This window comes from Caretta caretta, chromosome 1 (assembly GCF_965140235.1).
Source record: "Caretta caretta isolate rCarCar2 chromosome 1, rCarCar1.hap1, whole genome shotgun sequence".
NCBI lineage: Eukaryota > Metazoa > Chordata > Testudines > Cheloniidae > Caretta > Caretta caretta.
The window spans coordinates 213512052-213535496 of NC_134206.1; the positions used below are offsets into that span (position 1 = coordinate 213512052).

The 23445-nt window shown below is 49.5% G+C and overlaps 1 protein-coding gene across 3 annotated transcripts; it reads left to right on the forward strand.

Annotated features, from left to right (window-relative positions):
* Positions 1 to 752: 752 nt before the first annotated feature.
* ZYX (zyxin) lies at positions 753 to 22847 on the forward strand. Of its 3 annotated transcripts, none has more exons than XM_048821622.2 (10): positions 753 to 952; positions 7189 to 7468; positions 17740 to 17921; positions 18409 to 18519; positions 19004 to 19537; positions 19875 to 20019; positions 20124 to 20293; positions 20527 to 20705; positions 20903 to 21023; positions 21232 to 22847. In XM_048821622.2, the coding sequence occupies exons 2-10, from the start codon at positions 7204 to 7206 to the stop codon at positions 21340 to 21342; spliced, it is 1818 nt and encodes a 605-aa protein (XP_048677579.1). In that variant the 5' UTR covers positions 753 to 952; positions 7189 to 7203; the 3' UTR covers positions 21343 to 22847. The 3 variants fall into 3 exon arrangements, with proteins under 3 accessions (XP_048677579.1, XP_048677596.1, XP_048677586.1); XM_048821629.2 differs by lacking the exon at positions 753 to 952 and adding an exon at positions 6364 to 6579; XM_048821639.2 differs by lacking the exon at positions 18409 to 18519.
* The last annotated feature ends 598 nt before the right edge of the window (positions 22848 to 23445 follow it).

Sequence of the window (23445 nt, forward strand, 5' to 3'; positions counted from 1 at the left end):
ACAGTGCCTGTAGGATTGGGAAAGTCTGAGTCACATTCTCTTGCAGCTGGTTGCTGTGGGGAGGGGGTGGGGAAGAGACTGAGAGGGACCCTGACTCACCAGAACTGCCAAGTTTCTCCTTACATGTAGGGTTTAGTGGAAATGAAGTCACTGGTGGGTGAGGGAAAAGTGGGGGTCACTGGGTGAAGGAATGGGGTGGGGGTTGACACAGGGAAAACACCAGCTGCTGAAAAAGAAGGAGGCAGTTCCCATTCTGGAGCAAGAGATAAAACAAAAGCCAGCAGGGGGAAGCCTAAACTGAGGGGCTTTGACTGAGCTGGGGGGAAGAAGACAGGAGTGGATTGGAAGGGGCTGGGAAGCAGGATTAAGAGGCCTGACAAATCTCGGGGGGAAGAGAAAATCCAGGAATAGAAAGAAAGCAGAAAGGGTATGAAATATGGGCCTTCCATAAGCAGCAATAGGACAGAAAACTAACACCTCCATCCCTTGAAAACACAGAGGGAAAGGGGGAAAGATAATGAGATGCTGATTTTAAGAGTGGGAGAGTTGCTGTTTTCCCCCCAACAGCCCTGTCTAGTGAATTCATCCTCCCCCGTTACCTCATTGCCACATTCCCTGGTGAGTGAGCTCAGCTGTTCACATAGCCTCTCTCCTTTTATGGTCAAACAGCTTCGCTTGGGCGAGGCCTTTTTGCTAGATGTTAGGGAAGTCCTTAGGCCTGGTAACTCTACCTAGAGCCACTCCTCTTCCTCCCCCCTCCCCTTTTTGGCAGACATGAAACTGAAGCAAGTCCAGAGTGGAGCGCAGGGGGCAGAGAGAGCAGGACGCTCAGCTACGGGGAGGAAGGAGTGAAGCTGGGCTTGTGTTCCAGCAGCACTAGAGACTTTACAAGCAGCAGCAAACTTTTAGTCCAAGGGACGCCACCCTTCTCTTCCTGAACTTCTCCCCAAAGGTGAGTCCTCTTCCCCCACGCTCCCCTTGGAGAAGTTTATTAGTTTTATTGTAGCTTTATGCTCAGAAACTAAATGCATGTTTGTTGATCAGGGAACCCCACCCCCCAATTTCCTACCACACCCACTGCGGATGAGAGGCTGAACTTGCTGTTGTGTTTTGTGGTTTATGCTGGTTGCACAGCTTGGGACCGTATTTAGCGTTAAATTTATGGGTTTGACGTGTCTGTGTCCCCGACCTATTTTCCGTGGGAGCCTCAAATTTTTGAAAGCCTGACAAACTACTTGCCAACTTTTAGTTGGGTACGTTCCTCCCCTCCCCATCAAAATGAAATATCTTCCAAGTCGCCTCCTTTCCTTTGTAAAGGTTTAGCAATGGGGGGAGGAGAAGGGGCTCCGCTGGCTGGTTTGAGTTGAGACATTCTTCTAGTGTGTGTGAGACCCGCTCTAGAGCCTTTTCCAGATGTGTTTAGGTGGGGAAAGAACCTGTAACACTTTTGGGAACTGCTTCATTTCTCCTCTGCCTTCCTGGGCGGGGATCTGAAGATACTTGTGCCTGCAAATTTGTGACTGCCTGGAGTATGAAATATGTTTGCATGTTCCTTTCCTGCTGTGCAGAGAGGAAGACGGGGGGCGGTATTTAGTTATGTGTGTGTTACAGATTCACTCCAGGCCTGGCTCGTAGCTTTGAAAGTTCCCCTTTCCCCGGTCCGATTCTTGACTACAATTTACATGCCGGGTTTAGTGACTGGAATGAATTTACTGGTGGGGGAAGGGAAGTGGGGGTCACTGGGCAAAAGAATGGGGGTGGTGGTTGAACAGGGAAACACCAGCTGCTTGAAAAATAAATGACTTTGTTGCTGGGGCTTTGTAACTTTTTTTTGCCAACCAAGCAAAAAAGTTTGCAGGATTAACCAGAGTTTGAAGGGGTGGAAATGCATGTGGCTCTTTGTTTAATTAAAAACAAAACAAAATCCTTCAGTTTTTGGGTTTTTTGTAAATCAGCTTGATTCTTTCACTTCATATTTTTAATAGCACATCCCCTTTCTCCACTTTCCATTTGGAGGAGGCCTGTGACTCTGTGGGTGCAGTTGCCAGAGTTACTGGGTTGTGGCAATTCTAAAACATTACCCCTCCTCCCACCCAATACTCCCTGCTTGGTCTGAATTGATATCCTACATAGCAGGGGTTCTCAAACTTCATTGCACTGTGACCCCCTTCTGACATCAAAAATTACTACACGACCCCAGGATGGGAAAACTGAAGCCTGAGCCCACCTGAGTTTCAAAACCCAAGGGCTTCAGCCCTAGGCATGGGACTTATAACCTGAGCCCTACCACCCAGAGCTAAAGTCCTCAGGCTGCAGCTTCAGCCCTGTGGGCTTGGGCTTGGGCTTTGGCCCGGGCCCCAGCAAGTCTAAGCCAGCCCTGGCGACCCCATAAAAATAGGGTCACGAACCCCTGCTTCATAGGGAAGGAATAATTTTGGAGGATGTTAGGGTGGGTCTCTCTTTCCATGTTCCCTTCCCTACTTGAGAGTGGGATGCACTGGAGACTGGCCCATGGAGGCAGAAGCCTAAGAAAGAGTTGGTTAGTTTCCCTTCCCAGAGTTGGTGGTCACTGAGTAGGTATGGTTTAGGTCAGGGGTCTACAGCACTTGCATAGAAAACAGAGCAGTCTGTGATGCCTTAAAATGGATTGCTTTCATGTAACCAGTGCAACTATGGCCAGTGAAAGGATCTAAATCTTAATTTCTGCCCCTAATCAGTAGAGACAGGTCATACATAGCCCTTGCTTGAGGCTTTGGTGTCATTAGCGTCTGTGGCTACATCTTCTCATTGATGTAGATGTCAGGAAATATCTTTCTTTGAGGGAGGTCTGATAACTAATTTAGGCTCAGACTTGCCCAGTGACACACCCTCAGTACTTTTTTTTTTTTTTTGGTATGCTTGAATAACAGGACCCTGTTAATGCACATTTCATAATCGGGGAGCTGCAGGTCAGGATTGATGGATACCAGTAGAACTGTGGCGGAACCATAGCCTGGATAGGGGGAGGAGAGGAAGGCCAGTCCCTGGCATCTCCGTTTTCGCTTCCCTCTAGGCTATAGGGTGGCTGGTGGACAAACAGAAGATATGCTTTCATGCTGTTTTTTAAGCAGAACTTGGGACAGACAGGGGCAGCTGTAGGAGGGAGGCTGCTGTGAGGAGAGAGAGGCTTTGGGCTAGAGAGAGTATATGGGGAAAAGGACTGCTCTGGGGTCAGGGAGATGGGAACAGCTGCTGGTAATGAAACTAAGGTATCTGCATGAAGCAGCAGATGTCCCACAATCCATCTCTATAAAGACCAGCCCCATTATAGAGTATGATCATGAGGTGACTAGGATGTCATCTTTAAGTGCCGACAAGGGGAGAGGATTTTTCATGTCGGAGGACACTTTAAACTAGCCCATAAAGGCATAACAAGACCCAGTGGCTGGTAATTAACCATTGGAACAGTTTACCAGAGTACATGGTGTATTCACCGTCACTTGGTGTCTTTAAATGAAGACTGGATATCTTTCAAAATGATATGCCTTAGCTCAAGTGGAAATTAGTTAGAAGCAGAATCACTGGGTGAGAGTCTATGATCTGTTATGCGGAAGGTCCCAATAATGATGGTGTCATAAATATAAAGGGAAGGGTAAACATCTTTAAATCCCTCTTGGCCAAAGGAAAAAACTTTAACCTGTAAAGGGTTAAGAAGCTAAGATAACCTCTCTGGCACCTGACCACAATGACCAATGAGGAGACAAGATACTTTCAAAGCTGGCGGGGGAGCAACAAAGGGTTAGCTCTGTCTGTGTTGCTTTTGCTGGGACCAGAGCAGGAATGCAGGTCAGAACTCCTGTAAAAAGTCAGTAAGCAATCTAGTTAGATATGTGTTAGATTCTGATTTGTTTAAATGGCTGATAAAATAAGTTGTGCTGAATGGAATGTATATTCCTGTTTTTGTGTCTTTTTGTAACTTAAGGTTTTGCCTAGAGGGATTCTCTATGTTTGGAATCTGATTACCTTGTAAGGTATTTACCATCCTGATTTTACAGAGGTGATTCTTTTACTTTTTCTTCAATTAAAATTCCTTCTTTTAAGAACCTGGTTGTTGTTTCATTGTTCTTAAGATCCAAGGGTTTAGGTCTGTGCTCACCTATACAAATTGGCGAGGATTTTTATCAATCCTTCCCCAGGAAAGGGGGTGTAGGGTTTGGGAGGATTTTCGAGGGAAAGACGTTTCCAAGTGGGCTCTTTCCCTGTTATATTTGTTATTGCTGCCACCACCAAGCATTTAAGGTCCAGGGTCAAAAGGTAAAATAGTTTGTACCTTGGAAATTTTAACCTAAGCTGGTAAAAATAAGCTTAGGGGGTTTTTCATGCAGGTCCGCACATCTGTACCCTAGAGTTCAGAGGGGGGAAGGAACCTTGGAAGATGGTAAGGCCCCTTCTGGGCTTAACATTTGGTAATCTACTCCCCAGCACCCTTATGGATGGTTGATATGCCCAGTGCCTGACCTTGGGGGGAAGAATAAGGTCTTGTAGTTTCAGACACTTAGGGCTTGTCTACATTGGCACTTTACAGCACTGCAACTTTCTTGCTTGGGGTAGTGCTTTAACATGGCTTTAACATTGCCAGTATAGATTTGCCCTTAGTCAATGCTGATGATTCTTCTTCCCTCCCTGACCCTCAGCTGGATGTAAGTATGATATAGGGGGTGGAGGGGAGAGGGAGGGCTGGTGAGGATTGGTTCCAATATAACAACTAACTCAAATACAGTATCTGAGGTATCAGAGTACCCCACAACTTCGAGAACTTGTATGGGTAAGTGGCCCACGTATGTCTCCTCAGTGATAGCAGCACTGTGGAATAGCTGCAGGAGGACGTCCTGTTGTTACAGCAGCCCATCATCATCCATGCTGACAGTGCAGCAGCAGGCACTGTAGAAGAATGTTGTTCAAAACAAACTAAGTCCAAATGCTGGCATACTTGCCTCTCTACCATTGGGAGCATTACTGTGTGCGGTCAGCATGATAAACTTAGTGCCTCTCTGGCCTGGATACCAGCATGGGGAGAAATCTTAGACATCTGGGCTCTTATCAGGAGATTGTCAATAGCTCCTGGCTGTTGTGAGTTTGGAAACATCCTGAGGGCAACATGAGTGGTGGTTTGGGGGGTGGGGGGAGGATGGGGCAGGAGATGGGGAGTGTTTCAGGGAGTTCCAAGTTCGCCACATACAAGCCTTCGAGAACTCGCTTTTCAGGACATGGCTGGGCCCTGATCCTGGGGGTGGAAATATGCAGCTTGCTGTACTCTAGCTAGACCAGGGATTCTCAAACTAGGGGTCGGGACCCTTCAGGGGGGTTGTGAGGTATCAACCTTGCTGGGAACCCTGCTTTGCCTCTGGCATTTATAATGGTGTTAAATATATAAAAGTATTTTTAATTTATAAGAGGGGGGCTGCATTTGGAAGCTTGCTATGTGAAAGGGGTCACCAGTACAAAAGTTTGAGAACCACTGACCTAGACCCTAGGAAGACACCATTGGTAGGATGGACCTGTGAGCATATTCTGCGGCAAACAGGAAAGTGCTGCGTGCTGTGCTGTGCTATGCGGCACCCTGAGGCCAGGCCATGGATGGGCTGGCTTTAGGGCAGCATCTATACCAGAGGTGGGCAAACTATGGCCCGTGGAACCCTTCTGCCTGGCCCCTGAGCTCCTAGCCTGGGAGGCTAGTCCCCGGCCCCTCCCCTGCTGTTCCCCCCCCTCCCCTGCTGTTCCCCCCCCTCCCCTGCAGCCTCTGTGCCAAGCCACTGGCACAATGCTCTGGGCAGCCGGGCAGCGCAGTCGCAGAGCCACGGCCTGACCCGGTGCTCTGGGTGGTGCGGCTGTAGCGCCGCAAGCCACCGGCCTCCAGGCAGCACGGTAAGGGGGGAGTGGGGGTTGGATAGAGGTCAGGGGAGTTCGGGGGGTGTGGATAGGGGTTGTGGCGGACAAGGGCAGGGAACAGGGGGGTTGGATGGGGCAGAAGTTCGGGGGGGGCAGTCAGGGATGGGGTGGCAGGGGGCAGTCAGGGGTGGGGTGTCCGGGGTGGTCAGGGAGCAGGGGGGTTTGATGGGGCAGGAGTCCTGGGGGAGCCGTTGGAGTGGGGGGGAAGGGGGGGTCTGATAGGAGGCAGGGGCCAGGCCATGCCTGGCTGTTTGGGGAGACACAGCCTCCCCTAACCGGCCCTCTATACAATTTTGGAAACCCAATGTGGCCCTCAGGCCAAAAAGTTTGCTCGCTCCTGCTCTATACAGCAGGGGCTGGGAGGGAATGACTCTAGGAATGTGTTAGTGAGGCTGGCTGGATCCAGGAGCTGCTTCCTGCAGGAAGGGGCGGGGGCAGGGCAGGCAGCCGTTGCGGCCATTGAGGATGCTGTAGGAGCTCTTGCTTATTGCTACAATGACAGGAAGGGACAGCAAGACAGAAATGACAGCAAGACAAAGGGCTTGGCTGGGGAATGTGTGACCTTATGGAATCGCCCAGGCTTCCCTTTGTTCTGCTTGTGCTGCAGCTGTCGGAGCTTCCCCCTGACCAGAGAGGGCTGAGGGTCTACAGGTAAAAGGATGGGGGTGGGGTTGTGAGGAGAGGATTGGGAGAGGTGGACAGACAGAGTTGGTGGGGATGCAGTGGTGACACACCCTCCTGAAGCCCCGAGCTTATGGGTGGTGGTGTGATGTGAGAGATGCTAAAGCTGCCTCTTGGTGGGGGGGGGCTCCAGTCTGAGGTGTGGGGATCTGAGCCATCTGCAGAAGGCTGACTTCTCGAGCAGCTCTCTTCTGCATTGATCCCAGCTTTGTCCTTCTCTCAGTTTATAATTACTGCCTCCCCCCCCCCCCGACCCCTCCATGTTTGTTAATCCCATTCAGAAAAGGGCTGAAGGTGGAGAGAGTTTATTGGTGCTTTGGCCAGTTGTTCCTCCCCTGCATCCCAGGGAGAAGCACTTGTTAAGGGTTTGCCTCTGGGTTAGACAGTATTTCTTACTTCAAAACATATTTGTCTCCCAGTCCTGGGGGCATCCAAGCTCTACTCATGTCCCTCAAATCTCACTCAGGTGCACCCACCCTCCAATTCTGTTTCCTGCTATGCCTTTCTCCAGATTTGTTTTCCCTTGCAGGGTCATGTCTGATCTCATGTCTGTGTCTCCACTCTCCTCCTGGCCCCCAGGTGCTGAGCAGCAAGATGGCATCATCTGGTAGCCCGGGGACTCGCATGACTTCCACAGTCAGCATCAATATTTCCACCCCAACTTTCTACAACCCGCAGAAGAAGTTTGCACCAGTGGTTGCCCCTAAGCCCAAAATGAACCCATTCAAGGCTGGGGGTGCTGTACCTGGGAGTGCCTCAGATCTGCCACTGCCCCAGCCTTCTGGGGCTGGTGCCCAATGTGCTCGGATAGGGAAAGTGGGGGAGATCCCACCAGCTGCAGCACCTTTGCTTGCTGAAGGTATGTGATATACATAACTTATTACTTGCTCCATCTGTGGGAGCTTATGTGCATTCCTGCGTTCTCAGTGCATATGGTCTGTGCCTGGTCTAAACAATGAATAAGCAACTTGCTATGAAGAATAGATGGGTGCTCACACTGGGAGGGTGGCAGGACTCCAGAGCGAGCTACAAAGGGGTGTGTGTGTTTGGGGGGGGAGGAGGAAACAGGAGGAAACTATTCTGATCACTTTGATCTAGGCATGCATAGCATCTTCCTCCCCAAGAGGAAAGGGGGCGGAGAGATTCTGGTCTCTCACCAGAGTCTGTAGGAATACCATAAATATCAGTGTAGGGGGCAGTTATATTGCAGGGAAGAATCCCCCAGCTTGGCTCACTGTGGGATGGCTCACACTGTCTTCCATATCTGTGATTCATCCCTTACCTCACTCTGTAGCTTGTCTCAGATTGTGAAAGCTCTTCCCCTTTGGTCTCACTCACTTCCTGCCATTTCACCATTGTGCATACCCTGCCTGAGTGGGTGGAGTAGTTGCAGGGACAGATGGGAGCTGCCATAAACAAGAAGTGAGACGTAGCAGTTTGCCTCCCTGGGTTTTGTTTTCTCTTGTGGGGTGTGTGTGGTATTTTTTGTTGTTGTTGTTTGTGTTTCTTTTCTGGGCAGGGTTCTGGTGCAAATATAGCTTTTACTTTAGCTTTTGATCCCTGTTGGGGCCCTTTTCACTCCTCTAAGACCACCTGGTGATTTAGCCTCCATGCTAGACCTGGCCAGCACAAGCCACTAGGAGTATCTTTACTACCCACATTCTCCTTCTTGACATCCCTGTATATCACCACAGTGTCACTGGGTTTGTCTCGACTAGGATAGGTGGTGTGATGTTAGCCACCATCTTCTAAAAGGTAGTGTAGACAAGATAATGTCAACTTTAATGTTCGCTAGCTGGCCAAGTTAGTCTAGCAGGCAGCCTAACTGATGTTCTAACACCATCTTTAATTCCTGGTTAAGACACACAGCCACAGAGGAGATAGGTGGTAATGGAAAAACTTGCTGTGTGCTGCCCCCCCTCCATTTTTTGGCAGTGTATCTGCATTGACTTCAGTGCTGTTCCCGACCGTACTCCACTGGTAAAATGAGAGCAGGATTAGGCCCCCCCACTAGCTTTTCATTGGTAGTCAGAATGAGGAACTGAGATGAGGAACTTTTTCTCTTGCCTTCTGAGTTTCTTCTGTTAATTTGCCCTACTGAAATGCTCAGTCCCTGTTCCTGAATTCAGCCTTCTGTGGCTTCGGTATCTCTTCAGGTATATGCAAGTTGTGTGCTGCAGCCAGCTCAGAATGTCTGTGGAGATGATGGCTTGCAGTGTGTGGTCTGTCATTGCAGTAAAAGACACTGACTACATTGGGAAACATTAGGTTGGTAGCAGCCTATCCTGTAGCTGCTCTTCATCCGGCTTTAGGAAGCTGTGGTGTTGTCCAGTTGTGAATACTAAGTAGGAATCATAGAATCATAGAATATCAGGGTTGGAAGGGACCTCAGGAGGTCATCTAGTCCAACCCCCTGCTCAAAGCAGAACCAATCCCCAATTTTTGCCCCAGATCCCTAAATGGCCCCCTCAAGGATTGAACTCACAACCCTGGGTTTAGCAGGCCAATGCTCAAACCACTGAGCTATCCCTCCCCCCCCGAGTAGAATGGGGCAGTTGCTTAATGGGAGGATAAGAAAATTGGGGATGTGCTTTCTTCCTTCTGAGTAAGTAGTGATCTCAATGCCCCACGGTGGTGCTTTGCTGCATGGAGGTGACTGGATAGATGGTGGTTGAGCTGTTGTCTATATCAGATGCTACTTCATTGGGTTATGTTCCTGATGCAGTACTATAGCTCTGGGCTCGGGCTGTGGGGAGGGAAGAACTTGAACAGAATATTGTATTTTTTTTAAAGGGTGGTACATGCTGGGAAACTCAAGGTTACATTTTTAAAGTAGACCTGCAGAGCGTGGTGAAAAATGAGCTTTGTACCCTTTCTTTGTTACTTTATAGGGGATAAAGGAGGCCTGAAATGCTTTCCCTCTGGGGAAAAAATGGAAGGTTTTTTGTTGTTTCTCCCTCTTCTCTCCCTCCGTGCTTATTTCTTTTGTCTGGGAATTCAGGCCCTGTCTAGCTTAGGAGACTCTGGTGACTAGAGAACTAGTGAAAATTGTGACACTAAACAGCAAAACCTGAGCAGGAAGGGGACTTTTAATTGGACTGGTTAAAACTTTTTTAAACACTACTCTAACTTCAGTGAAGATGGGTGCTCACTATATATATTCTTATCTATCCATTTCTCTGCTGTGGAGTCCTATTTCAGTGTGTTCAAAATTCTGCACAAACATGAAGATTGGATAGACTTGAATCCTTAGTACTGCTTTGTGAGGTAGCTGTTCTCCCCATTTTACTGAGGAGGAAACTGATGCTGAAAGGTAAAATGACTTTCATAATAGGCAACGTGGCTTTATTTATTAATCTCTGAACTGAGAGTCTAGAGACCTTTGTGTTCCCACTTCTGCCATGGGCACACTTGGACAAGGCACTGCTTCAGACCCTTTTTCCCCAGCTGGGAAACAGGGATATCCACTCCGTGGACTGTGAAACTCCCTTTTTCTGGAGTCTGGCTGTTTGTAAATCACATAGTGAGTCCTTGGAAAGGAGCTGTATAAATCCAAAGGTGCCTTGTTAGGGCCCACCTATTGTGACAAGGCTGGGACTAGATCTTGTGTATTGCTGGCTTCCAGCTTTCTCTTTGGCCACTAGATGTCTGTGTTCCTGTCCAAACAAGATGGCTGCTTGAAAATGGCAGGGTGATTATAAAACACCCAATACTCTCCAGACCTTAAGAGTCTGGAGAGGATTGGGCTCCACCTAACGAAGAGAGGGCATCTTCGCAAGCAGGCTGGCTAACCTAGTGAGGAGGGCTTTAAACTAGGTTCACCGGGGGAAGGAGACCAAAGCCCTGAGGTAAGTGGGGAAGTGGGATACCAGGAGGAAGCACGAGCAGGAGCGTGCATGAGGGGAGGGCTCCTGCCTCATACTAAGAAAGCAGGACAAACAGCAAGTTATCTCAAGTGCCTATACACAAATGCAAGAAGCCTGGGAAACAAGCAGGGAGAACTGGAAGTCCTGGCAGAGTCAAGGAATTATGATGTGATTGGCATAACTGAGACTTGGTGGGATAACTCGTGTGACTGGAGTACTGTCATGGATGGATATAAACTGTTCAGGAAGGACAGGCAGGGCAGAAAAGGTGGGGGAGTTGCACTGTATGTAAGAACAGTATGACTGCTCAGAGCTCCGGTATGAAACTGCAGAAAAACCTGTGTGTCTGGATTAAGTTTAGAAGTGTGAGCAACAAGGGTGATGTCGTGGTGGGAGTCTGCTATAGACCACCAAGCCAGGGGGATGAGCTGGACAAGGCTTTCTTCTGGCATCTAACAGAAGTTACTAGATCACAGGCCCTGGTTCTCATGGGAGACTTCAATCACCCTGATATCTGCTGGGAGAGCAATACAGCAGTGCACAGACAATCCAGGAAGTTTTTGGAAAATGTAGGGGACAATTTCCTGGTGCAAGTGCTGGAGGAACCAACTAGGGGCAGAGCTCTTCTTGACCTGCTGCTCACAAACTGGGAAGAATTAGTAGGGGAAGCAAAAGTGGATGGGAACCTGGGAGGCAGTGACCATGAGATGGTCGAGGTCAGGTTCCTGACACAGGGAAGAAAGGAGAGCAGCAGAATATGGACCCTGGACTTCAGAAAAGCAGACTTTGACTCCCTCAGGAAACTGATGGGCAGGATCCCCTGGGAGAATAACATGAGGGAGAAAGGAGTCCAGGAGAGCTAGCTGTATTTTAAAGAATCCTTATTGAGGTTACAGGAACAAACCATCCCGATGTGTAGAAAGAATAGTAAATATGGCAGGCGACCAGCTTGGCTTAACAGTGAAATCCTTGCTGATCTTAAACACAAAAATGACTCTTACAAGAAGTGGAAGATTGGACAAATGACCAGCGCGGAATATACAAATATTGCTCAGGCATACAGGAGTGAAATCAGGAAGGCCAAATGACACTTGGAGTTGCAGCTAGCAAGAGATGTGAAGGGTTTCTACAGGTATGTTAGCAACAAGAAGAAAGTCAAGGAAAGTGTGGGCCCCTTACTGAATGAGGGAGGCAACCTAGTGACAGAGGATGTGGAAAAAGCTAATGTACACAATGCTTTTTTTGCCTCTGTCTTCACGAACAAGGTCAGCTCCCAGACTGCTGCACTGGGCACCACAGCATGGGGAGGAGGTGACCAGCCCTCTGTGGAGAGAAAAGTGGTTTGGGACCATTTAGAAAAGCTGGACGAGCACAAGTCCACGGGACCGGATGCTCTGCATCTGAGGGTGCTAAAGGAGTTGGCGGATGTGATTGCAGAGCCATTGGCCATTATCTTTGAAAACTCATGGTGATCGGGGGAGGTCCCGGACCACTGGAAAAAGGCTAATGCATTGCCTATCCTGAAAAAAGGAAGGAGGAGGATATGGGGAGCTACAGGCCAGTCAGCCTCACCTGAGTCCCTGGAAAAATCATGGAGCAGATCCTCAAGGGATCAATTCTGAAGCACTTGAAGGAGAGGAAAGTGGTCAGGAACACTCAGCATGGATTTCCCAAGGACAGGTTAGTCAGGAATGACTTAATTGCCTTCTATGATGAGATAACTGGCTCTGTGGATGAGAAAGCAGTGAATGTGCTATTCCTTGACTTTAGCAAAGCTTTTGACACAATCTCCCACAGTATTCTTGCCAGCAAGTTAAAGAAGTATGGGCTGGATGAATGGACTATAAGGTGGATAAAAGCTGGCTAGATCGTCGGGCTCAACGGGTATTGATCAATGGCTCCACGTCTAGTTGGCAGCTGGTATCAAGCGGAGTGCCCCAAGGGTCGGTCCTGGGACCGGTTTTGTTCAATATCTTCATTAATTGTCTGGAAGATGGCATGGATTGCACCCTCAGCAAGTTTTCAGATGACACTAAACTGGGAGGAGTTGTAGATATGCTGGAGGGTAGGGATAGGATACAGAGGGCCCTAGACAAATTAGAGGATTGGGCCAAAAGAAATCTGAGGTTCAAAAAGGACAAGTGTTCTGAACTTAGGACGGAAGAATCCCATGCACTGCTGCAGACTAGGGACCGAATGGCTCGGCAGCAGTTCTGCGGAAAAGGACGTAAGGGTTACAGTGGGTGAGAAGCTGGATATGAGTCAACAGTGTGCCCTTGTTGCCAATAAGGCTAATGGCATTTTGGGCTGTATAAGTAGGGGCATTGCCAGCAGATCGAGGGACATGATCATTCACCTCTGTTCGACATTGGTGAGGCCTCATCTGGAGTACTGTGTCCAGTTTTGCACCCCACACTCCAATTTTTCCACATCCTTCTTGTAAAGAGTCCAATGGAGGGCAACAAAAGTAATTAGGGGCCTGGAGCACATGACTTATGAGGAGAGGCTGAGGGAACTGGGATTATTTCTTCTGCGGAAGAGAAGAATGAAGGGGGATTTGATAGCTGCTTTCAACTACCTGAAGAGGGGGGAGGGGTTCCAAAGAGGATGGATCTAACTGTTCTCAACGGTAGCAGGTAGCAGATGACAGAACAAGGAGTAATGGTCTCAAGGTGCAGTGGGGGAGGTTTAGGTTGGACATTAGGAAAAAGATTTTCACTAGGAGGGTGGTGAAGCACTGGAATGGGTTACCTAGGGAGGTGGTGGAATCACCTTCCTTAGAGGTTTTCAAGGTCAGGCTTGACAAAGCCCTGGCTGGGATGATTTAGTTTGGGAATGGCCCTGCTTCGAGCAGGGAGTTGGACTAAATGACCTCCTGAAGTCCCTTTCAATCCTGATATTCTAGGAAGCTTTTTTCACGTAACTTCCCTATCTATAAATTTCCTCTCTGATTCACTCAAACTTGCAACAAAAGTCTAAGGGCAAGAGGCCAAAGACAGACTTCATGCAGATTGGTTTTGTGAATTTTGAAGCTTAATTGTGGAGAGACACTGCCTTTGTGTTATGGAGAGAGAGTAAAGAGAAAATACCATGTTAATGTGGAAACTAAATACAAAATTAAGTAATGCAGTGTTAACTGTATCAACTTCTGTGGCCTGTTTTTATAGAGGAGGTCAGACTAGATGATTTGATGGTCTCTTCTGGCCTTAAAGTCTATGAAACTCAGCCATGCTGCACAGACAGACTCAACTAGTAGTACACAAAAAACACTAGTAGTATAATGTTAAATGGGAAGAGAAAATGCTGCTTCTATGCAACATGGCAAGTAAATATTGCTATAAGAATTCTCTCATATCTACTATTTAGGATTAAGATCAAGCTAGTGTAGGTGCAGTAACTAACCAATTAATCCTTTATGAATAATGGTATGAAGCCATTTTGGTGGCTAATTCATAATCTGTCCTGGTACTGCACCTACCATCCTGGCAGATCTTGGTTCCATTTTGCAAACTGCTTTGTGGTGGTTGAGCAACTATTTTTTTTTGCATTCAATCTTCCAGCATTATCTTTCCTTCTCCAGCTGAAACAGCTAAATGGACTTTGCTTGAACTTTCCATTCAGTTGCGGGGGCGGTGTGTGCACGCATGCAGAAACCAAGGTTTGAAAATTCCATTTGCTGGTGGCAAGCAGGAAGCTTTCCCTGAGTTGGGGGTCAAATTGCAGGTTCGGGGTGAAGGTGGTGGTACTTTCTCATGCTCTAGCTACAAAAATAAGCTCTGCCCTCTTGAGGAGAAAATGAGATGGTTCTAGCAATAGACTATGCAGATGTTCAGAATATGATCACGTGTTCCACTGGGCTTTCTGTACCTGGCTCCTTCCATGAGCTCTTCTGGGTGCAGTGGGTCCCGCTCCTTGAACAGGGAGGGGAAAAAACAAATGGTATCTACTAACTTGTGGTGCCAAAATGAGTTTGTCACTCAGAGTAGATCCTTTTTGTTTTTTACATGCTTTGAGCAGTGAAAGAGTTAACAGTGACAGTTAACTTCAATACCGATTGATACTTTAACAGATGCTTAGATCAGGGTTGGCCAACCTGAGGCTGAAAAGGAGCCAGAATTTTGGCAATGTTCGTTGCCAAAGAGCCACAGTAATACATCAGCAGCCCCTAATCAGCACCTCCCCGCACCTCCCGATTAACTGTTTCATGGCAAGCAGGAGCCTTTGGGATGGTAGAAGGGAGAAGCAAGGGCACTGCAGATTCAGGGGTGGAGTGGGGGCAGGGTCTGTGGCAGAGCCAGGCGTTGAGCAGTGAGCATCCCCCAGCCCATTGGAAAGTTGGTGCCTGTAGCTCCAGCCCTGTAGTCTGTGCCTATACAAGGAGTTGCATGTGGTTCCGGAGCCACAGGTTGGCCACCCCTGGCTTAGGTGAATGGGCAGTGCCCACATCCCTGAGTTCTTGTTTTGGGCTCTCTGTAAACTCGAGCAGACCATGCTGCTATGGTTATGTTTGTATCACATCTTCATGGTTTTCTTTGCAACCATAACAGTTAAACTTTTTTTTTTAAATGAAGGCAGAAATTTGGAGAATGAGAGCGGCTTGAGAGCAAGTCTGCATAACACCAAATTCACGAAAAGAGAAAAGGAGTACTTGTGGCACCTTAGAGACTAACATTTATTTGAGCATAAGCTTCCGTGAGCTACAGCTCACTTCATCGGATGCATTCAGTGGAAATTCAGTGAGCTGTAGCTCACGGAAGCTTATGCTCAAATAAATGTTAGTCTCTAAGGTGCCACAAGTACTCCTTTTCTTTTTGCGAATACAGACTAACACGGCTGCTACTCTGAAACCAAATTCACGGTGCACCTTGGCTAAAAGGAAATCTTAAGAAAAGGTGTATCCTATCCCTTGTAGTTTTGAAGAGAACCTCTCAAATGTGATCCAGCATATTGCTGATGGTTGAGTCTAACTTCCCCAAGCAGCAGCAAGTCAAAAGCAACAAGGCTAGAAAGTTTCACTTCTGCTGCTCCTGCTCAGAGTTCTGTATCCAGCAGTGGAATGGACAATAATCAGGTCAATTTCATGCTGCTAGTCAGGGGTGACTATAAGCAGCAATAGACACAGTGGATTTCGGGTAAGGGATATAATAGTGGATGCCTTCCCTTTCCTAGCAGGAGCCAGAAGCCTTTGTAGCTTTGGGTTGAGGGGAGGAGAGAATGCAAGGAGAGTTCTATTCTCTTGTAGAAGGTGGGGAGGAGAAGAGGGTACAGGTTTATCTGAGCTCTGCTGGCTTGAGGACATCTGCCTCATAAGAACCTCAACAACTGGAGGGGAATGGAGTTTTTCACCAGAGCACGATCCCTGGACTTATGGGTCCCTTCCTCTTTCTTCTCTACCTCTGTCAAGAAGGTGTCTGGTAAGTTTCTCAAGGCCTTGTGGAGACCAGGCATGGAAAACTTTAACCCCAAAGTCAATGTTTCTTTCAGCTACCAGAAAAAGAATAGCGGCCTACAACAGCACCCTAGTGTCTGGTTTGTGTGATGGGCCAGATAGCCTAATGCAGTGGCTCTCTATCTTTCCAGACTACTGTACCCCTTTCAGGAGTCTGATCTGTCTTGTGTACCCCCAAGTTTCACCTCACTTAAACTGCCTGCTTAACAAAATGACACAAATATAAGAGTCATAGCACACTAGTACTGAAAAATTGCTTGCTTTCTAACTTTTACCATATGATTAGAAAATCAACTGGAATATAAATATTATGCTGAAGTGTAAGTACATAGTATATAGAGCAGTATAAACAACTCATTGTATGAAATTTTAGTTTGTACTGACTTTGCTATTGCTTTTTATGTAGCCTGTTGTAAAACTAGGCAAATATCTAGAGGAGTTGATGTACTCCCTGGAAGACTTCTGCATACGCCCAGGGGTACATGTAGCTAGGGTTTACAATCACTGGTCTAATGCATCGGTTCCCAAACCTGTCATCCATGTGTACTTGCTGGCAGGTTATATGGTCATATCTGCTTGGACTTGATCTATTTAGCCTTCTAGGCTCTTCATTGCAAAAAGCCTGGGTGCCTAAAAAGGTACTGGAAAATGAGGAATAGGCACTCTAACCTGTCCTAATGGAAGCTGCTATGTAGGAGTAAGAGAGGAAATGGGAAGCCACCTGCTAGTGGGAGAGGATCAGGCACTGGAGAAGCATGTGCAGGAGAATGAGGAGAGAGGACAAAATGGCTGGGAAGGGAGATATTTAAATAAGGGCAAACATGCATGGTGGTATATGCACACCCCTTCCCCTGCCAGGGTGGATAGTGGGTGTGTGGACACTGCGGTTACTGTCTACCTGACTGTCTCATACCTCACCACATAGAGGTCCAAGAGCCAGAGTGAAAGCAGCAGCCCTTGGGTTCAGGGTCGCATGGCCTAGCAGCCATTATCCAAGGGGCTGCTACCAGGGGTGTGGCAGCCCAGGTAGGGGGGCCTGGGCCCACCCAACTCCACCAGACCCCAACCCAGGGCCCTATCAGTGGCAAAGTGGACCACCACTGGGTCAGCGGGGAATCCCAACGAAACATGCTGACCTCACACAGGTGGGGATATCACTTGCTCACCCTCCCTGAGTCACTTTCTGCCATGCTTTCTGAAGCTGTAGTCCATAGGCTATCAGGGTCTTTGGGCTCTTCAGCCCAGGTTAATCCCTGGGGCTTCATTGGCCACAGATATCCAGTCTGGTTCTTGAGATCTCTAGCTCCTGCAAGCAAGGGCTGTGATGGCTTCCCAGTTAGAGACTCCACCAAGGTCCTCCCTCTCCATCAGTCAGTCCAGACTGGGCTGCTCCCTTTTATACTGGCATAGCACTTGGATCATTCCTCTGCCCATAGTGTGGTGTTAATCCCTTCTGGCCCAGTGTGGGGTATGCACACCCCATCACAGTGTGCAGGAGATCAGACTGGATGATCACAGTTTGTCCCTTCTGACCTTAGTCTGCATCTAAAATACATTAAATGCTATGGTAACTCTCCAAGGTGCACAATTGCTGTGTTTGTGTCTTCTATGCACTGGCAAATGTGTTGGGGAATAGTCTGTGTGATGCCAAGCTCGTGAGGGTTGTGGTCCCTGTGGGATGAGAGTTAGAGACCCCATAGTTTCACAGTTCTTGTGTCTCTGGTCTGACAAGCTCTTGGATCTTCTGTCTGAGTGTTGCTGGAGAAGCATGGTCAAAACCTGTCCTTTTTTTCTTTTCCTTGTTCTTACCTGCAGAACTTCCACTGCCACCTCCGCCCCCTCCAGGAGAGGAGACAGTCATCTCCCCAACCAGTGCTTTCCCCCCGCCCCCACCGCCATTCGAAGAGCCCTTCCCCCCAGCCCCAGAAGAGGTTTTTCCTTCTCCCCCTCCCCCCATGGCTGACGAGGGGCTTGTGACTGGGGTACCTGCCCCACAGGTAAGTATAGCCATGGCTAGTCTGGGGTTCTTTTCTTAGGTGGGCCACTCTAGTTCCCTCTGTTCTGAACACATACAGGCACTTGGCAGGGCTGTGTGGCCTTGAGTCAACATTTCTGCACGCACACCTCAGCACTGGGAAGATGCTGGGAGCAGAGAAGCTCTCACTTCAGGCACCTCCTCAGTGTTTTCAGAGTGCTTTGTTCCTGGAGAGGTCACTACTGTGGCACCATCTGTCTGGGCCTGCATTCCGTACTGCCCACAGTGCTCCCACAGCATGCACCTAACCCCCACCATCACCTCCAGCTTGCCTCTCAACCAAAATGAGTTGTAGGATTATGCTATGATCCAAGACTCACAGCATTCTATTGCAGCAGAGGACTGTGGGGTTGGATAGGGATGACCCCAGGTTTGCAGCTGTTCCTGATAGGGGTGAGTCACGTAACATGTCCTATTGCTCCTTCCTCCCCCATTGGTTGATGACACAGGTGCGTGGGAAGATGAATAGCATTGATCTGGAGATTGACTCACTGTCCTCAATGCTGGATGACATGGAGAAGAATGACCCCTTCAAATCTCGGGTGGAGCTGCCCTCTAGGGTACATTGCGCTCTCTGGATGGATCATGTTGAAGGGAAGGGGTGGTAGGCTGGTTTCAGTAGGGGTGAGGTGGGGTCAGAAGGGATGGCTGAATGGGGATATTGTGGGGGAAGGGGTAGCTGGAGCTGTTCCTGAAGTAGGAAATGAATAGATAAACCATAGGGAGAGGGAGCATAGCTGGAAGGGGGGAAAACAGTCCTGCAACTGAGATGTCAGGGATGTTTAGTGGATTGAAGGGTTAGCCAGATAGATGAGGTGGGATGTGGAGTCAGGGAGAAGAAAGAAGGGCAGCTCTAGCCTTCCCTCAGTCTGTGGGAGTGGATGAGCTCAGTGTGTGTCTGAGGTTGGGGATTGCCTCAAGCAGTGATGCAGACTCTCCAAGGACCTTATACTGAAGTGCATTAACACTCCCTGCAAAGCATGGTGGATTATCACTTCATAATACTGATTGGCTGTCTGTTCTCCCTATCTGTTCTCCTTGCAGGTGTCTCCAGGATCCACAGCTCCCCTGGAAACACCTCCTGCCCCGAAAGGCCATATAGAAATCATGGCTGTGCCTAAAGATCCCCTAGCTCCTGCTTCTTTCCCCCCTAAGTTCACCCCAAAACCCAGTGGAGGCTTCATGCCAAAACCATCTGAAGTGGATGTGGTCCCTGCACCAGCACCTTGGGCAGCCCCACTGCAACGTAGAGACCCCACAGCAACGCAGTCCAAAGCACCAGCCCCATCTGCGCACCTTCTTACCTCAGGCCAGCCTGCCCCCAAATTTACTCCATCCCCGGTTGCCAGCTCCCCCAAATTTGGATCCAAACCAGCTGCCAGTGCTTCTGGGGTCCCCACAAACTCCATGAGATTTACTGCCCCACCCCCTGCTCAGACCCGATTCACAGCCCCTTCAGCTATGGGCTTGGCCCCAAGGCCCCAGCCTCCCAGTTTCACCTATGCCCAGCAGCGGGAGAGACCTCAGGTGCAGGAGAAGCCATGTCCCACAGGACAGCCTGCTGCCCCACAGGACATGGTAAGGAGCAGAGCCACACTTCAGATAGCTTGTGACAGGGAGTGTGTCGGGGAGGGGGAGAAACAGCATTCCCTCCAATGTGAGGAAAGTTAGTACTCCTATCTGAGAGGGATCAGCTAAGGAAGAGCCTTCACTATATCTTATTTGAGGGGAGGGGGCAGGCAGTATGTGGAGAAGGGTGTTCCCCAGAGATACCAGGGAAGGGGGCAGGCATTGCAGGGTGCTCCTGAGAGATACTGTGCCAGTGGGGAAGGGGGTGCAAACATGGAGGGAGGGAGGCTCCTGTCCCCCAGTAAATGCTCTCTGGCACTGAATGTCTTCCTCTGCCTTTCTGCAGCACAGGGCTCCTGTGGGCACTGGTTCAGAGTCCCCCAGGGGAAACACCTCACTGACCATGAAAGAGGTGGAGGAGCTGGAGATGCTAACCCAGAAACTCATGAAGGATATGGAGCACCCACCCCATGCAGAAGCCTCCACTTCTGGTGGGTGCTGGCAAGTGAGATCCCCCCATGGAGAAGCTGGGTATTACAGTCTGGGTTGTGGTGGCTATCCCCCTTCTCTAACCCTCTCCCCCCTCCTGTGGCAGAGCTGTGCGGCCTCTGCCGGAGGCCCTTGTCCCGAACTCAGCCAGCTGTACGTGCTCTTGACCATCTCTTCCATGTGGAGTGCTTCACCTGCTTCAAGTGTGAGAAGCAGCTGCAGGGGCAGCAGTTCTACAATGTGGATGAGAAGCCCTTCTGTGAGGACTGCTATGCTGTGAGTGATGAAGGGGCCCAGGGTGTTGGGGCATTGCTGTGCTGGAAGGGGAATGGGCTTGGGGTTGCTGCTGTGCTCTCAGTGGGCACAGGGCCCTGTGTGGTTGGCCTGCCCCAGTCTCCCCTCCCTCAATTGCCTGAAGGAGGGCTGCCCCTCCTGTCCAGTGTGCCACCCTGGGGATACTGTTGGGTTGGGCTCTTGTCTCTGGTTCACTTGCTCTTTCCTCTCCCTAGGGTACCCTGGAGAAGTGCAGTGTCTGCAAACAAACCATCACAGACCGGATGCTGAAAGCCACAGGCAACTCATACCATCCCCAGTGCTTCACCTGTGTGGTGTGCCAGACCCCACTCGAGGGAGCCTCTTTCATTGTGGACCAGGCCAATCAGCCCCACTGTGTGGATGACTATCACAGGTAGGCAGGAGGCCTCTGGCCAGAGGAGCCAGCCCCATAGGTAGGTAGTCTCCCAAGAGAGGGGAGCCCCTCTCCCGCACCTCCCCCCGCCATCCTTGCTGCAGGGAGGCCCTCTTCCATACCAGGCTGCCTCTCTGACTGGATCCCCATTGGGAAGGCTGCTGTTGTCAGTGTCTCCTCTCCTCTGTGTGCTGCAGGAAGTATGCCCCCCGCTGCTCAGTCTGTGCCGAGCCCATCATGCCAGAGCCCGGAAAGGATGAGACCGTGCGTGTGGTGGCCTTGGAGAAGAACTTCCATATGAAGTGCTATAAGTGCGAGGTAACCAGCCGCTCTTCCAAATCTCCCTCCGTTTTCCCTATGTCCATTTCCTGTCCATGTCTCACTATGGCATTGTCCTGTTCTCAAGCCTGTCAACCCTCCCACGGGAGTCCCCCATGTGCATCTGTCTCTTCTCCTCCCCCTCCCCCCCATCTCATTCACATTAGTGTTAGTTGTCACTGAACTTCATTCATCTTCTCCTCCCCAGGACTGTGAGAGGCCCTTGTCTATTGAGGCAGATGAGAATGGCTGCTTCCCTCTGGATGGTCACGTACTGTGTATGAAGTGTCACACCACTCGTGCCAAAGCTGCGCGCTGAGGGGCTTGGAGTGGGGTGGGCCCCTGATACCTCTCCTCCCCCATACCAATGGCCTGCATTCCCCTGCTCTCAATGGTCCAATCCCTTTGCCCCACAGGGCACATTCCTACCTACAGATACCCTGGCAGCAGTCCTTCCTTCACACAGGGATCACCACCCCTAATCCCCTCCTCCGTGCCAGGATCCCCTTCTGCAATGCCCGCTTTTCCTGGCCACAGTGCATTCCAGACTGGGGAGTATGGGAGATTCCTCTGTTTCCCCTAAATTGCTCTAGAATGGATATTTAAATAGTCTGGCCTCTCCAGCCCTGTGCTCTCTCACTCCTTCAGCTCCACCTGGTAGAGCTAGGCAGAACTACCTAGTGGTTGTCTGAGGCTAAAGGTATCTTTACTCCACAGAGCAGTACACGTATTTGGCATTGTGAGGTGAAGTGCCTTTCTCTTCAGCGCTCCTTTCTCTGCTGTCTCCCTCTCATGCCCATGCTCCTAGATGTAGTATTTATGAGAAGAGTGGAGACCAAACTTGGTGGGTGGCCTTGCTCCCTGGGCTGGAAAGAGTTAATCTAGGTCAGGGGTGACCAACCTGAGCCGGAGAAAGAGCCAGAGTTTACCAATGTACACTGCCAAAGAGCCACAGTAATATGTCAGCAGCCCCCCATGAGCTCCCTCACCGCCCACCCACCAGTAGTGCCACAAATCAGCACCTCTCCTCCTCCTCCCCCCCCAATCAGTTGTTTTGTGGCATGTGGGAGGAGCGAGGGCATAGGCTCAGGGGAGGGGGTGGGAAGGGGTGGAATTGGGGTAAGGCCTGGGGCAGAGCCAGGAGTTGAGCAGTGAGCACACGCCACCACATTGGGAAGTTGGCGCCTGTAGCTCCAGCCCTGGAGTCGGTGCCTATATGAGGAGCTGCGTATTAACTTCTGAAGAGCTGCATGTGATTCTGGAGCCATAGGTTGGCCACCCCTGTGCTAGGTTATAGCTTTCCTGCCTCTGTCAGATCTCACCAGCTGGCTGATCCTGTCTAACACTTTTCACTGCCAGATAAACCGGTCAGCCTGGAGAGGGGCATCTCGCTGGGTTTGGGACCCTCTTCCTCCCCTCATCTCCCAAAAGGTGTCTACTCCATTTCCTTTCATTCAGTGTCTTCCTTGGTGCTTGGCCCAGTTGCTTGGCATAGCAAACTATCCAAAGGATTTGTGTGTTTACAAAGGACTCTTAGAGCTCATTGTGGGGGCTGCCAGTGCCCAGTAGGGAATGGCCCCAGGGTGTGGTATGAGGATTCACTGCCAGCACAAGGTGGGAGGGATGTCTCCTCAGGTACCAATAGGGGTTTCTCACTGTTACTGGGAAGGCTGCAGTGAGATTGCAATGTCCTTGTTGGCTCTGCCTGTCACTAGGGTGATCCCCTCTTTCTGGGCTGGAATCTGTCTCTGACTGAACTGGCATTTTGGATACTGTACTTTCCAGCCACTGTGTGCATCTAATAAAGTGTTTTTGGGTTTTTTTAATTGAAATCTCCTCCTTGGTCTGTTAATCCAACCTTGTGCACGAGAATCACCATGTTCCACCACCATACAGCCATGAGATAGCATTGCTGTCCCAGCAATGGTCCGGTCACTTCCCCATTCCACACCTGAACCCCAAGGTTATGGATTCTGCCTTTGCATTGGCAATGAAAAGGGCTGGGTTTCCCCCACCCTCTGTCATTCGCTTCCTCTTCACACTGTGTAAGCTGAAGAGCTCAAACTCTCTGCAAATCTGGCCCTTAGATCAAAGGTATTTAGGCACATATTGATGCAGATAATCAGGTGTTTTATCTGCTTAGGTACGTAACTCCTGTTGAAGCATCTCTAGGAGCCTTAGTACCTTTCAAAAATCTGACCCTAAAGCCCTCCATACTTTTGATTAGGCTAATTGTTTTTGTTCTCTGGACTGTCTCTAGAATTGAATGGTGCCCAACCTTGAATGCATGTCCTTCTTTGGAAGTACGGTAGCATCTCTGGGCTCATTCACAATGCTCCTGTTGTATCCTCTGCATTTTGACACCTAAATCTTTTTGTGGATCTAGCCCCACATGACACAGATCTTCAATTCCCCACTCAAC

What these genes read in the sequence shown, in the direction of transcription:
- ZYX (XM_048821622.2), top strand. Translation starts at nt 7,204, where the DNA reads ATGGCATCATCTGGTAGCCCGGGGACTCGCATGACTTCCACAGTCAGC. An exon ending in AGCACCTTTGCTTGCTGAAG is followed by an intron (nt 7,469 to 17,739) that starts GTATGTGATATA and finishes TCTTACCTGCAG; the next exon opens with AACTTCCACTGCCACCTCCG. An exon ending in CTGCTGCCCCACAGGACATG is followed by an intron (nt 19,538 to 19,874) that starts GTAAGGAGCAGA and finishes GCCTTTCTGCAG; the next exon opens with CACAGGGCTCCTGTGGGCAC.